Source organism: Loa loa, assembly GCF_000183805.2.
Source record: "Loa loa unplaced genomic scaffold supercont3.330, whole genome shotgun sequence".
NCBI lineage: Eukaryota > Metazoa > Nematoda > Chromadorea > Rhabditida > Onchocercidae > Loa > Loa loa.
The window spans coordinates 59,523-75,639 of NW_018108510.1; the positions used below are offsets into that span (position 1 = coordinate 59,523).

A 16,117-nucleotide genomic window follows, 5' to 3' on the forward strand; every position below is an offset into this window, starting at 1 on the left:
CACAAACACACACATACACACACACACACGCACACACACACACACATACACATACACATACACACATATATACACACACACACACACACACACACACACAACACGGCAGGCTTTCTCTCACTTGATTCTAAGCCACTTCTGAGAAGTGCAGGCTCTTCATCTTCATTCACTGGATTAGTGAGTCCTCAATAATTGTGGTGACATGCTTGTTTTGTTTGTATCAGTAATCACATTTTATAGCTGATCATTTAATTATAATGAAATTAAAGTTGGAAACAGGACTACGAAAACATCGTTCTCTTTTAAATAACCAACCAACCGATAGTGCACGCTCAAGAATGACACTGAAGCTATCATCAGCATGATCCTGAAATTTTTGAAAGCAAAGAGGAGACCTTCGTTCCATTTTCACTACGGTTTAAACATGAATTCGAACAGGAACTGACAGACAGAGGGACCGATTTCAGTATGAATCATTCTCACGAATGGATGACTTCATCATTTTGACCTTGATAGCCGATTTATTGGCAAGTACTTCAAATTATTCACTGACAGTACTAACTATTGTTTGATGGAAGATGATCCCATAATCAAGTATGGGGTCATCTTCCACTTCCACTTCTGTGTGTTCTGATCTACTTCCAGCACGTTAAACCGGCAGTGGTGAACCGGATTTCGGACTTCGTAAATATTCAAGTGGGATCAACTTGAAGTGGCTTATTAACTAATCGGTGTTTTTCTAATTTGTAGTCTATTTCTTGGCATCCCGCACGTTGTTCCATTTCGTTTCAGTTTGATTTCTTAAAGGTCATTATTAAAACGTGTAAACTCTCAATTTATTCTTTAATTCATTTTCATAACTTGTATTAACAACCGAATTATTCGGTAATGTAAACATTTAAAGCATTCATCGAAATCATTGTAATTTGTGTTAAACAATTCACAAAATGCGGACCGAAGCTTAATTGTTGAAACGTTCTGCTGGTATGTTAGAAGTCCTTCGTTGTTTCACATTTGCTCAAATGAAATCAATGAAGCCAATGAATCAATGAAATCAATGCATTGCTCAAATGAATCAAATCCTCCCTTCCAACTCTAATTATTATCTTTTAATAAAGATTGATGCACTCTGAGATGTTACACTGCATATCACGCTTGATAACACCGCTTTGTCAATCTCGTTGCAAAAACGACTGATAGGTAGGCATGAATGAAACACGGATAAGTAAGAACTGAAATATCTCTACAGCGTATCCAAATCGAATATGCTCCATTAAAGCGGTTCACTGCTTCTTTTGAAAAATTCATTGCTTCATGTTTTTCAAATTCCTCTGATTAAATATCACTGAACGGTACTTTCTCCTCGAACATTATCAGCAATACAATCCAATTTTTCTTCATCACAGCGCTTTCATTTAACAGCAATCTTTGATCATAAATTTTTATTTGAACGCCTTGAGCGCCATTAGAACGTGCATGCGTAGTTATTCTTGCTTGAATGCATGCTTGCTGTTTACAATAACCACCGTGATTTTTTCTCATTATTAGTTCTAAAGTGATTAAACTCTATTTATTATGAACACTTATCAGTAACACAGAGGTGATGGTCGTTGGAAAACGAGGCTAGCGACAAAATGATTAATTTTACTCATTAATGATTTTCATTTTTTTTTTTTTTTTGGTAAGTTGGTACTTCAATTTCAAATTTGTAATGTCCGTGAAACTGTTTCGTATTTACATTTTATAGCGCTTGTTAATAGCATTAACGCGATGATAAATTACGGACACCTTTATTGATCAAGAAACTACCCAAATGAAAATTGAGATTGGAAGGGTGCTCCAGAATTGGACGAAACCTATTTTTATAACATAGTAAAAGAAAAGTATCCTTCATGATAATGTACTCATCGTTACTACTAACGAAATTAAATTTGGAAAGCATAAACATTTTGATTTTGTTGGCTGTTTTGATTAGCTACTGTTACAGACTTGTAAAGGTTTTTAATTCAGTAGTTGACAGATGCTGGATTTGTCTTGTGGATTTATGTATAGTTTCCATTTTCGTTCGGAAATTCTTTATTTGTATGCTAGGTTAGTTATATGTCTTAGAATTTGTCTACCTATATGATAGCCTGGATTTTGTGTCCATGCCCTTTCAGCAATCTTACATTGCTTGCTATAGCTTACTTCAATCTAAATGACTGAGTTTTATTTTTCGAAAACTGATAAAAAGTGAGCTTGATCATTTCGTAGCGAGTCGATACAAAGGAGGCAAAGAGACGGATGATCAAGCAAGTATTGTTTTGTGATGTATAGTAACTGCTTTTTTTTTAAAGTTTCATTTTCCAAAGCTGTTGTGCCTTACGTGAGGTTATTTTAGGCACCGAAAGACATTCATCAGTTATGTCATTGACTTCACTGTATCAATCGTTTCCTGTGTTTTTCTTCATCGTAAATGAAAGCTCTGTTCGAATAGCTGGCAGCCCTCATTTTGATAAAAGAATAGTGCTTTCAGGTGGTGCAAATAACAACAGCGTACTTGAAGTTTCGGATGGTAGTTTTAAATTCATGTTTTCGGATCTTCATAAGATTAGGGAATGGATAGTTCAAAAATGAAATGGAATGGTAAATATTAATCGCATATAAAAATTATTTTTTTAGTGACTAGGAGAATTAGAAATTTCCTCAGCAATTTAATAAATGTTTTAACAATCAGTCTTTAAACCGATTTTAATTTAGGTATAACAATAAAGCGGGTGCATCGAGATGTGGGACTACTGAGCACGCCATTTGTCGGCGCTTTTGTAACTGGCATCATTGGTGAATTGTTGTGACTTTTCTCAAATTCTTTTCAGTTGAAATTGAAGATGAATGTTGAAAAACGACATTCTGGAAAACAAATATAAAGCAAATTAGCGGGAGGGTTGGGGACTTTCACAATTTGAAAAGGGGTTTGAAATTACTTACTCAAAGGTAAGCTTAGGACGTGAGAAGAGACACGTACGCGTGAAGAAGGATGCGGAGTCAGTAATTGAGGCCGTTCTGCATGGCATCATTGGTACGCTTGTTATCAGTTTTCATAGTGGTTGCTGTAAATGAAAATATCTATGAAGTATGATGTATACGGGAAGAAAGACAAAATTGTCATCCCATGTTGATAGGAATTTCTCTAAATTACACTTCGCTTTAAAACGGTACGATCTCTTCTCATAAGTAATGCAGAAGAGGCTTCCGACTTGCGATTACAGAAGTTATAACTGATATTGCCATCCTTATTGTATGATGAAGACCAGCATCTCTTGAATTTAGAAACGAAGAAGTGCCAAGATCTCCTAACTTGAAAATTTTGGTCTTGTGGCACGAAAAATTATTTTCGGACTCAAAAACAAAATGTAAATTTTGTGAACACTGTGTATCTTCCACTTTATTTTGCTCAGTTTATTTTCTTTTGTATCAAGTTCTGGGAAACAGCTGGCATTTTTATTCAGAAAAAAGGTTGATTTGAGGAATGACAACTAAAGCAGTCTCGGATTTGACGACTTATCATCCATACCCTTCGGATGGTGGTTGTAAATGGTTTGGAACAGCTCCATTTTGTAATGGACACTGTCAAGCAGAATATGACTACATTCGGAACAGCAATGGACGTTGCAGTAATTGGTGGTTTGCTGGGATATGTAAACCGGATCCAAGTTTCGGCGAATCATGTAGTACTATTTTAGGTGGAAATTTTAAAAAACGTTTTTGCTGCAAGTAAGTTTAGTTCCGTTACAAAAGCAAAATTTTAATTTGATGACACTTTAACATCCAGTGCTCTCTAAACATTAACAGTATGTTTCATTTGATTTTCGAAATTTCTACTTATTACATATTGATAATTCCATTTTATCACATCTGTCATACCAAAACTCTATAAAATAATTAAATAGCAACTTATGATCGTTTTATTTATTTGTTGTTTTAATTCAGAAATCGAATTCCCCAGCTTTAGGAGTGATCCATCCGAATGTACATGGAGTGGTCGCTGGATGAGTGCATTTACCGCACACAATATTTACTGCCGATACGATAATCATGGTCATTGTGGTCATCTGGACTGTTCTATAAATCACTTCAATCATCGAGTAATTTCCTTATTATGTTCCAAACGATTCCCTTTCTTTTTTTTTATTTTTTTCATCTTTATTTCTTATTCATTTTTTTCTCGGGTCTTCATTCTTTCTCCGTTTTCTTGTAATCAAAGATTTTTCTAATTTCGAAAAAATTTTTCATACTTGTTTATTCATTAAATGAACGTGGTTTCTCTTTGGACTGATAATTTCTTTTGATTTATGCGTTAAATTGTTTGAAAAAGTTGAATGTGAAATTCTCTTGTGCATTGGCATCATTTTAGGCTCAAAATTCAACTGAAATTAATGGCGATCGTTGTGATCGGATTTCACTGTTTGGTTTGAAGGGTAAGGCAACATGTGGTTATATTGCTTGGTTTGATGATAATGGAACTCTTGTTGATAGCTGGTATAAAAGCAAATGAGATATATCCTATTATTAATAACTGTATATCCATATCGAATGTTTATTTTATGCATTGCCTGATAAAACTTTTATTGTTTGTTACACTAATCCAAAATATATTGACGAGTAGTCATCTACTTACCTTATGCATATCTGCATTAATGCCATTGTCATTATTTAAATGACTAATACGATAAGATATTGTTTCGAAGTTAGTAAAGATATGGATAACTTTTATATTTATAGTCTTTAATCTTGTATTCATTTAATGAATAAAACGTCAGCAGCGAATAGGACCAATGTTGTTTTGTTTTGTTTTTTGATGTGAATGTTTTTATTGCATTTTGTGTATTTTGTTTAATTTATCAGTTTCTTAGTTGCTAAGGAATAAATTTGATTGCAATTTACAGTGTTTAGATGTCCTAATTTTCTATGCAAATCTTCTATCCGTGATGTTTTGTAACTTTAGAAAAACTGTTGATGATTAATGATAAAACGTTGCGAGATAAAGAAACTTATGCAGACCAGTACTTGTTGTTCGGGAAAACTAAGTCTAAACAGTGGTATTTCATCAATAATGAATAAATTTCCGAATAGCTTTAACTTATCCGAGTAAGATCTTTAGAATTAAATCCAAACGTAAAATAAGATTGAGAATTAACGCTGGTAGGTTATTGTCAAAAAACACGGAAAGCTCAAACACTAAATCTTTAATTGCGGACAGGGAATTCCAGTACTTGGAATCAAAAAGTTGATATAAAGTGATAATGCAGATGCAATAAAAAGATTTATCATTTTTGAAGTTTATTCCAGATCTACGAAATCTTTTTCTAGAAGAATTCTGCATTATTTAGCCAAACAGTTTATAGAAATATTTTATTAAATCCCTAACAATTTCGCTGTGAAGTGAAGCCTGATTAAAATTCTTAAGTTAAAATTTTCTTCGAATTAAAAAAGTAATTGTTGTATTTTGTTACAGTGTCGCTTAATTCGCAGAAACGATAGTATGAGAATTTACATTTCATTCTGGCAATTCTGTCAATTATACATAACATTTCGAGTTAAGTAAACAACTATAAAACACGAATGATTACAACAAAATAATCAATGCTTTGTTGGTGCAATGAAAATACTGAATCGAAAGTAAAAGAGAAGTTTCGTTCTGTCGTGAACGATGTCCATATCGTACTGATAAACGAAGATCCTATTTCTTTTTTTTTGAATTAATGAAATAGCATCCAAGAGAATGGGTACAAGGCTAAATCTACTGATGTTTTTTTAAAAGATTTTCGAATTTCAAGGATTATGAAAAATCAATAATGCGTTAAATCGTTTAATAAATTTGTTTTGAAAAATCTTGGTGGCTGTTTAAAAAAGCAACACAGGGCGGATGGGCTAAAAACCATTGCTAAGAATCATATTCAGCGATGTGTTACCGTAAATTAAAAAGGTAGTCAATATTTAAACAATTTTTTCTTCATCGGTTTGAATAATTCTTGGATGGAATTCATTTTTTTTAGTTGCAAGTCACATGTCAATGTATTAATAGAAAACTTATGCATCAACTTTTAGCCGGTTGAATTTGTATGTTCATTGAAGTTTAATTAGTTATTTTTAGATCCCAAATCTAAACTGAAGTTTAGATCTGTCTGCTTCCTTCCAACTAAATTTCTGCTATGACTTTTCCACTGATTGAAAAGTGATGATGATGACAGCAAGTTACTGGTCTTAATTTAATGATATATTTTGTGGAAAATAGTCCAAAATCAATACATTGTTGATGTGGGAAGCATTGCTCCAACTTAGAAAATCATATGTTTAATTTGGAAGATTTCATTTCACAATGATGGCTTGAAGAATACCACACTTTGTAACTATCACTTCTAAGCCATATATTGGAATGAAATGGACGCCAATGATTTAAGTTGTTATTCCATAAGGCGATTTCGAAATTAGGTGATTTTGTAGGGGGTCCGAGCATATATTACTATTGCTTAGCACTTATTGTTGAAGAAAATCCCGAATTCAAATTTAAGATTTCCACTGAAATAAAATAACAAACCTTTAAATTAGCAAGCAATGCTTAATTATTACACGCTCAGAATGAAGCAATGAAATGCAGATAATGAATTTTGGGAATACAATGGAAATCCGGCAACACCAGTTAATGATGATAAATCCATAACTCGCTTTAGTTCTATTGAAATCAATAAAAAAATTCACAATCCCAATACCCGTCAAGCAAGCAGTAGCAAATCTTAATTCATTAACAAATCTCCTCTTGTTTGCAATCTTTTGAGCAAAACAAATTTTTATTCTATTGTAGGCTAAAGAAGTATGCGACCTATGTTTTACCATCGAATTAATTTTGAGAATGACTACGTGTCGTCAGCAGATACTTCAAATGAAAACTTGTATCGTTTTAACAAATTTAATGATAATACTTGAATCAGAAGTGCATATAACTTTAGCAAACGTTATCCACTGTTTGTTTGGAATACGTTGCCTTTATGTTTGAGCTTTCATCAGTTTTCAAAACCAGACTTCACTTACCAATTGACACCAGTTTACATCTGAATTTGAATGAACTACTCTTCTTTGCTCTTAAGTACGAAGTGTCAAACGTAAGTTAGACATGTAGTCGGATATAGCTTTAAAACTTAGTTCCGAAATTGTTTCAGCTATACTTCGTATTCGTGAGGATTAACTTCATTCGGATAGATCAAAACTCCATGCAGTAGGCTTTTTCTCGCAAATATTTCAAGACTTACGTAATGGGCAACTAGTTTTGCACCTTGAAACTTTAATTTTTTCTCATAGCTCTTTTAAATAAATATTAGTTTCCCTAGTTTGCATTTATTTTATTCCGGTAACTAGTAATTCTCAAATCTAACACTCCAGACATGCTTTCTAACACTTTCACTCTAGCACTTCTACTGTACTACATTAGTATGTAGAGCATTTATTTATTTAAAAAGAAAGAGTGTAAACATACTTTTCATTTGTAAGTAATTGCTACACAACGAACAAGGATTATGCAGTAAAAAGTTTAATATTTCCTTACCTAATGACATTATAATTCAACAGGAACTGAGAGTTGACGTTCAAAGATCGAAAAGACTCGTTCAGATGAAATATGGCAAAAATAGAACTGTTTTTAATGTGCACAGTGTTAAAATCCTAAAAACGTGAAGCAACGAAAATTTTCACAAACAGAAAATTTTAGAATGCCAAAATATGATAATGACTATAAATAAACAAATGACTCGGAACTTCGACAAAGATATCCCGTATACATAATAATGCAGCTTCAATAGTTATATTGATGCACAAATTGATATGATTAATTGAAACCTATTTTTTAACCGTAAAATTGTTAAAAATAACTGACATCACCTGTAAGACACTAAAAAGACTTCTATGAATTTCATAAATTGAACACTAACAATGTTACGGTTGAAAATCTTCAAAAGTGCACATATAATCACAAAGCATGTAGATTTCGGAGAACATCAGGTCAGTGAAGAAGTCATAGCTTACGTAATATCTCGAGAAGAAGAGGCAAGATGACAGCATGAAAAATTACAAAAAAAGCCATAATCACGATTAGTTGCTGTTGTGTTATGGCCATACTAGATCTCCTCTCAAAGTTTGTTTCGAAACGCTGTAAGAATTGCACAGTACGATCCAGAGTGTCCTTTAAAAAATGACTATGAAAGCTTTTCAACAAGGATAAACTACAAAACCAACATCGTGAAAATTCTGAACTATAATGATTTTTTTTGGAAATGTAAAGGTCAAATTTTATTCCTCATTCGAAGATTTTTAAATAAATAAAGCGTAATTCCTATTACGGGAAGTTGTGGGCTTTAAAGATTCAGAAGTTTAGGTTTAGAGAAATATGAAAGCCGAATAATTAAACATGCAGAAAGGTTGGGAGACTCAAAAAAGTCGAAGAAAAAAAAGCTTCACCTGTACTTGTTGTATGCGATCAGAATCTTGTGTAAGTTGTGGCCTTTTCTTGCGATATTGCTTACCTATAAAATTAAAATACAGGGAGATTCCGAAAATTCTTCGTAGAATATGAACTAAAGAGAAAACAGCAGATTAAAAGTCGCGATAACACAATGCATTTTCTAGAAAAATTAAGGAAAGAATCTGCAACTGCACTTGCTTCAAAAATTTCCCTGATGATTTCGACGAGTTTTGCGGAACTATTTCATTATAAAGATTCGGAGAGTCATTCCATCCACAGTTAAAAAAGTAACATACTTCCAAGTGGGTCAGAATCCTCAGACTGTTCTTGCTGCACTGAAATTGAACTCGGCGGTGAAGCAGATCGTTCTTTGGTTCCATGTTTAGTTTTTGTTCGTATCACATAACCATGCTCAATTTGACGAATATCATCATTTTCATCCCATGCTTGATAACTATAATGAAGATTTACCTTCAAAAGATGTGTTACGTTTTGTCGGCAGACAAAAGGTACTAATATCAAGCATAAAGTTGATAAAAAAACCACCAAAATCAAGTTCCAAGCCTTTATTCCTGATACAAGTCACTAAAAAGACAGCTGCATAAATGTGTCTGCAAATTTGATATTAATATTGTAACGTGTAATTTAAGAATTATTATCCCTTCATAGACAATTCTTAAATTGCAGAAACTATGACATCACCGCATTTACATATTACGAGCTCACATCAACTTCCGATTTTTTCAACTGCAGTTGACATGTAACGTTTCGGGACTATATTTGAAATATTACCCACAAGATTGTACTGGAAGAAACAACACTGCATGGTTTATAGAAAGTTGAACAAATAAGCGAATTACTAACTCAGCATGTATGTATTCGTAATTTTTCGACAGCAAATCCTGCTTGAACCATTTAGGTTTGTAGTGTATTCCAGATTTGGCGCGAGTGCGTTGTTCATCCTCTAATTTACTTTTTTCTTCTGTTGCAGCTTTCTGATTATCTTGAGCTATCGCTTCACTTACTTTCAACCATAACCTTAATTGGAAAGTAATAACTCCGACTCTCATTAGCCATACTACTCACCAAGTCGAGGATTAAAAACTTCTAGGATGGAAAAAATAAGCACTTCTTTGATTCCCATTCACCCTGCTCTTCCAAAAGAACTTCGTAACGTTTAAGTCGTTTTGCAATTACATCAGGTGTTGGTGACCATAAAAGTGTTTTCATATCCTGCAAGAGAAATGATGAAAAATTTACGATTTTCGAATAAATATGTCAAGATCATTTACATCTGCATATGAGTCGCTGTAATATTATAATTTAAGTATAATTCTATTTCATCTTTAGCACTGTTGCAACAAAAGTCCAAATGTTTTTGGCAATGGTATAACATCCTCTAAAGACACAAAAGCTTTAAAGATGTTGCAAGACAGGGGCAAACTTGACGTCATATTTCCTCCAATAAATGTGAAACTAATGACGCTGCTTCAGAAGACCAATCTTTACTCTTTCATTTATATAAATTTCGCCATCCCAAGCTCCTTCAATATGCGCCACCGATTCCTTTTTACATTTGATATCTCCCGTAATAAGATTTACTGTTCCTCCAATGAATGGCTTTAATTTGAAATCAAGTTCGCATACATAATCGGTACGATTGCACTCTATTCTTACCTTAAATGAGCTATCTTTTAGTATGATTACTTCTTTGTTGAAAACAACTACTTGTTTTATAAATATATTTAAAGAAATTTCATGCCCAAATCAGGGCTCTCATATCGTTTTAAAAGCCTTAAACTCACATACTACCCACCTAGTCACTTTCATTCTGGATTCAGATTATTAAAAATAGCATGCTGATATATAGAAAATGAGAAGAGATTCACCTGACCACCGTATTCCATTGATAGTGTTCCAATCATGATACCCTTACAGTTAGCATATGGAAGGGTAGCAGTATATGTTTCACCTCGTTGCAAAAGCGTTATTCGTACGTCACCAATCATCATAGCCGATAAACTGTTCCCGTAATATTTACTTTTTGCCAATATTGTACCCGATATATTGAAACCTGCTTTTCGATTTGTAAGAAAAAGGGCCGAAACTGGTGGATGATGGGAGACCTGGAGTGAAGCACATTTCAGGCAAAAATGGATTTCTATGAATAAGATAATTCTACTTTAATTAATTGACATTTGCATTAAATTTGATCTTTAAACAATTCAACAGTGTCTTCCTCGAGAGCCCAGATAATTTTTTAATTGAAAATCGATGGAGGTTAATAAATTTATTAGAGGCGCACAAAACATCCATTTATGAATCATTAAAATAAGATCAAAACAAAAAATTGTATAAAATGATTCTGCTTTACAGCTCAAAAAATATCTGGAAAAGAGCACTCAGAAAGTGTAGCCAAAATCGGAAAAGTAACCTGTTCAGCAATATAGTACGATGTCGAATTGTCGGGGTGTTCCCACTTACATCGAAATGTTTCCCCTAATATCGGATTGTATGGTTTCTTCAAACCTTTTGGTTTCTTGTAAAATCCGCTCAAATAAAATTTTACAATCGTCTTCATTCTTTGTAAGGGATCATCCTGAGCAGTAGCTCTAGAATGAAATTCAGAATGAAATTAAGAAAAAAGAGGTCAGGAACTATAGTATTTGAAACTTTTCATAGAAATTAGATAAGGCAAAAGGAAAAAGTAAGCACCATTGACCACCTTATCACTCTTTTTATGAACCAGATGTCACTTCTTGTTATCTTTGATGAAAAGATGTCAGAAAACTTGCTCGGCAATGACATATGAGTGGTAATAGAAATCTGCAAGCTTTTCGAGGAAGGAACGCGGCTCCAAAATGAATGTGGGCAAAGTAACTTTTGAAAGATCCATTCCAGGTCGTACTTGTTTCAGTAAACTCCATACAAGACTTTTGTTTTCATCAGCAAGATCTTCAATTTGTACTGTTGGACCAAACTAAATAAAATCTTAGCAATTAAAACTTGCACAACAGTGATTCCAAATTCCTCTTTCAGAATCTTATTTTTTATTTTTTATAAATCAGAATCACTTCAAATTTAAGTTACAATTTTTCAACAAAATTGATAACACTGAAATAACACGTTAAAAAGTAGACCTGCTCTGGATCTGATTGAATGTATGAGCTTTCTTCTTCATAGTCAGTAGTTCTATCATCACTATCTGATGCTACCCGATCAATATCATCATTCAGACCTTCATTTAAAAAAAGCCTCAATTAATTTAGTGAGCATAAAAATTACGAAATTGAAAGTGCTTAGTCAAGACACCATACTAATATTTCGCATAGTCTAATGTTATAAGACCAAATGTGATTAATGTTTCAAACAAAGCCTAACAATTACAATTACGAAAAAACAAAAGGACAAACTTCCTAACCATCAAAGTGCTTTTCCGCCTCAACTTCGTTGAATTCTCGAGAACTTTCAACGGTATCGTTACAAGAAATATCACCAAAGGTATTCTGTTCATCGATGGTTGTTTCTTCTCCTTTCTGATCACAGTCAGAAAGCTAAATTTTCAACAAGAGATATATTTTCTGTCACACATTTTCGAAATATACATTAAATTGAATAGCTGAACCGTCAAATATGCAGTAGACTTGAATAAAAAATCAAAGACTTGCTTTACACATGGTTCTCATTAAGAGACCACTGCAACGAAGAGTCAAATGCAAAGCATCCATCCAACAGCCGCCTGCCTAAATGCAGAAACAAATACATTAAAATGGAATTTTAATTTCTCCGTGAAATCGATCGATCGAGGTCCAGAAGACATTTAAGTTTTAGAATTTCAATCAAGATAAATCTGCATCAAAAATCAAACTAATTCATAAAGAAAAGATAAGTTATGGAATCATAACGTTCAGGACAGATCCAGCGTAAAACAGATGACCTATTATTACCTGCTCAGATGATGCTCGACAAATCAGATAAGTAGTAGGTAAAGGCTGAATTGTAACGATACCATGATTTTCTCCCAACGGTCCACGCGTTGCCCATATACTCTGATCCATTGGATGGAACAGTTTAAAGCAAAATCCATCCTTTTTCGACGGTCTTTCGATTAGTTCACAGTTGTTCAACAGAACTGTACCAATCCAGTGACCCGGCTTCAAAAGCAATACAAATTTGGCATAGAATGGTGGTGGAGAATAGAAAAAAGAAAGAAAAAACTTTTCACTGTGTTACTTGATCTTACCTTAATAAAAATACTAGACTGACTCTTACAGTGGTAATTAGGGCTGAAGACACTCCCTCTTTTTCCAATTATTTGTCAATGAGATTGATCAATAATAACAAAATAAATATGACCGATAAGATGTTCACCTTATCAATTTTATTGCTTTTATAAATAAGCAGTAAACCCGGCTTCAGTATGCAAAAATACCGATTCCATTTTCTTAAAGTTCCACGAACTTTTAGCCAGTCAGCCATAACGACAGTTGTCGGATCATGCAAAGCTGTAAGCAATTCTCGTGTAACTCGTTTTTTCTCATCACGGTATTCTCGTTTTTGCTTCTAAAAAGTTCAAATCAGTTCGATTTTCTAGTTCTACATTTAAAGCTGAAATTTATAATTTTGTGTGCCCCAAAACTCCTTCAAAAAAGTTCGCTTTACCGAACTAAAGGTTGACATTTGGGTTACCCTTTACATGCTGTTGGATGACATCGGTTCAACTTGAATGCATTATTCCATAGTTTCTTGAATACCTTGAATACCAAAGGGTCAAAGTAAACCAGGGATAATTACGGGAAAAACTTCTTTTTTAAAGAAATAAGGCTGGCTTTTTCAGAACCTTATTTATTTGTCTGACCCGCTTAAGACGGACTAAAATCCAGATCGGTCGTTGCAGACTAATTATAATTATTAAGGAGAAGCCAACTCCCAAGCTGTACAAAACCAGCTTTAATAACGCGGTACAAACTTTGTTGAGAAAAACAGAATTTTATTAGAAGCAAAAATTCAAAACTATATAACACTTTGGCTGTTTCTTCTTGCAGATGATGGATATTTCAAAGTAAGAAAAAAATTATTTGATTGAAGAATGCAACCAACTGTGCGGCATCAATTCTGATAAATATCTAAGCCATCAAAGTGATATGTGTTGTATAAAGGACAAGGTAGAAATAGTAGGCCCAACTTTTTAAATTTGAAATCCGAAAAATGAAACCTTCAAGCTAATTTTTCGATCATCAGCATTCTCATCATTATTGACTGCGTTGGATGACCTTTGTTCCAAATGTAATGATGGTTCGGCTGGGCTCAAATTCGTCATGACCATATTAGATACAGTGCTTCTTCAGCCATTTTTATCCATTATTCATTATGTGCTGATCTGTCGTCACTTTAGTGCCTAAAAACGTTCCATTATCTTGATATCCGAAATAAATCAGCTATAATACATAGAAATTATGGAGGCACAGACGACATATAAAAGATGACAGAAGACGAGCAAATCAAGACTTCACGTTCAGCAAAAACTACTGCTACCTACCGTAAATATGAATTCATGCACATAATTCATACCTATATTACAATGTATTTACTAGGTACACACACACGCACGCAGACACACACACACACATACACACACACACACACATACACACACACACACAATACACATAGATAAGCATACCAATGACACATAGGGAAGCAGTGTATTTGGTGTGTTATGTGTGTGTGTTTGTGTTGTGTGTGTGTGTGTGTGTATGTGTGTGTGTGTGTGTATGTGTGTGTATGTGTGTGTGTGTGTGTGTGTGTGTGTTTGTGTGTGTATGTGTGGTTGTTGAGTGGAAAGCGAGGACACTTAGGCGGTTGTCTTTGCAAGTATTGCGTGCAGAGTTTCATTGACCCTAAAGTTAACAACATAGTGAGAGGATGTTAATGTGAGATAGTCCCGAGAAGGAGTGCACTCAACTAGGAATGCACTCTGAATTAAATATGTCATATATTTAAGGTTTGCTGGTCAGGAAAGTGCTAAGCAATATCACTTGAATGGGTGATGTTTGAATGAATAGCAAGCACATTTTGTGATGTGAAAGGAGAATGAAAAAATGACACGTTTCTGAATCAGACTGAAAACATTATGAGTGATGAATGAAGCCTTCTAGAAAATGTAAGATTTTATGGCACGTCTAAAGTGGAAAATTTGTATTTTTTTGGAAGTATTATGCGCAATGAGATACAAAAATTGCAAGATCTTTTTATTTCCACCTCAAACTTGGGTAATTAAACCGTTAGATAAAAGTAACAATATTAACATCGCATAATTATTAAGAATTACAAACACAAATCAACGCGTAAAATTAAGCTCAAAAACGTCGCAACAAGATGAACTCCAAAGACACCAATCTGAAGGATAAAAGAAAGGAAGAATGTTATCCTTCTGTGTGCACGGTTTATATATATCCTTATGTAATGGGATTTCTTTTACATTCTTTTTTATTTGCATAACAGTTGAAAACTTAAATTCTAAGCAGCAATTCCGAAGATAAAAAGCTCAAAAAGCATAAAATTTTGCAAGTGTAGTTATGAAGTAATGAAAATGTGCTAATTTCTGATGTCAAATAAGTAACAAGACCGACTGTTCGGATTGGTTATCTCAGAACGTGAGCGTTAATGAGCAATGACCAGACTCATGTGGACCTATGTGCCCTTATATTTACTATGTAAGTATCAGTTAATATATGTTTGGAACTGACACTGCGCAAAATTTTTTCCACAGCTTTTCGCGAAAATTCGAAAAAAAACTTTGTTTGCTCATCTCACCATATATTTACACTTTAACAGCCGCTGAATAATGTCGGGTCAAATCTAATAATAAACTGGGGCACATCCGTTTGTTGTGGATTATGAAGTGTACTACCGTGTTCGAAATGATTACTTCATATCCCAAAAAGTTCTTTCCAAGTATTTCAATATTTTCCGTCAACTTGACCTGCTAGCAGTGGCCCAAGTTAGATTTGCGACAGATTATGTGCAGTAGTTTAAATCATGTCTTCTTAATTATTTACCTTTTGATCTAGTCCAAACTTCACTTCTTGCTAGATTTTAAATATATTCAAGTGCCAGGGAGACAATTTAATTACTTTGAGTTCTGATCTTTCTCTTTCTAAGGTAATAGTGGTATCAATGCCAATATCGGTAAAACTAAATAAGTAAAAATTAATAAAGACTTTAGTTCGGTCGAAATTTATTGCAAACATTTCATGGATCAAAAAATGTCACCAGAAAAGATCGAATTATCAGAAAGCTGAGATGCGATAGCGATGTAGACAGAACTGTTTCATTTTCATCATTTCCTAACTTACTGAGTAACTATGCACTATTTATGAATAAAACTAATCGTTGCTAGGCTGAGAATGAATCATTACACCAAATTAGTTCACCAGTGCTGTGGTTTTTGCTAAAAGCTTCTAGGGCTTCATTTCCGTCGTGCTCCGCGTCGAAAAAATCGAAATATTTTTATAATATAAAAATATGTCGAGATAATCAAAGTGTTTTCGTATCATGGAAATATTTCGGGATAATTAAAGTAAATTCACAAAATAGAAATATGTAGTATGAGGTTATTTTACC

At 33.7% G+C, this 16,117-nt stretch overlaps 3 protein-coding genes across 3 annotated transcripts; 1 reads left to right on the forward strand and 2 right to left on the reverse strand.

The window, feature by feature from the left end:
• Positions 1-3,505: 3,505 nt before the first annotated feature.
• On the forward strand, positions 3,506-4,534 carry LOAG_06941 (hypothetical protein; the record flags this gene model as incomplete). The annotated part of the gene is made up of 3 exons (XM_003142475.2): positions 3,506-3,753; positions 3,992-4,124; positions 4,394-4,534. Exons 1-3 carry the CDS (start codon positions 3,509-3,511, stop codon positions 4,532-4,534), a joined length of 519 nt encoding a protein of 172 aa, XP_003142523.1. The 5' UTR covers positions 3,506-3,508.
• A 3,076-nt stretch (positions 4,535-7,610) lies between these two features.
• LOAG_06942 (oxysterol-binding protein) lies at positions 7,611-13,895 on the reverse strand. The gene is made up of 14 exons (XM_003142476.2): positions 13,707-13,895; positions 12,863-13,054; positions 12,439-12,645; positions 11,913-12,045; positions 11,632-11,729; positions 11,287-11,471; positions 10,926-11,103; positions 10,381-10,617; positions 10,001-10,168; positions 9,621-9,724; positions 9,356-9,529; positions 8,788-8,945; positions 8,488-8,552; positions 7,611-8,212 (listed from the first exon to the last, which is right to left on the reverse strand). Exons 1-14 carry the CDS (start codon positions 13,815-13,817, stop codon positions 8,045-8,047), a joined length of 2,178 nt encoding a protein of 725 aa, XP_003142524.2. The 5' UTR covers positions 13,818-13,895; the 3' UTR covers positions 7,611-8,044.
• Positions 13,896-14,062: 167 nt separating this feature from the next.
• Positions 14,063-14,407, reverse strand: LOAG_06943 (hypothetical protein; the record flags this gene model as incomplete). The annotated part of the gene is made up of 1 exon (XM_003142477.2): positions 14,063-14,407. One exon carries the CDS (start codon positions 14,405-14,407, stop codon positions 14,063-14,065), a length of 345 nt encoding a protein of 114 aa, XP_003142525.1.
• Positions 14,408-16,117: the final 1,710 nt, after the last annotated feature.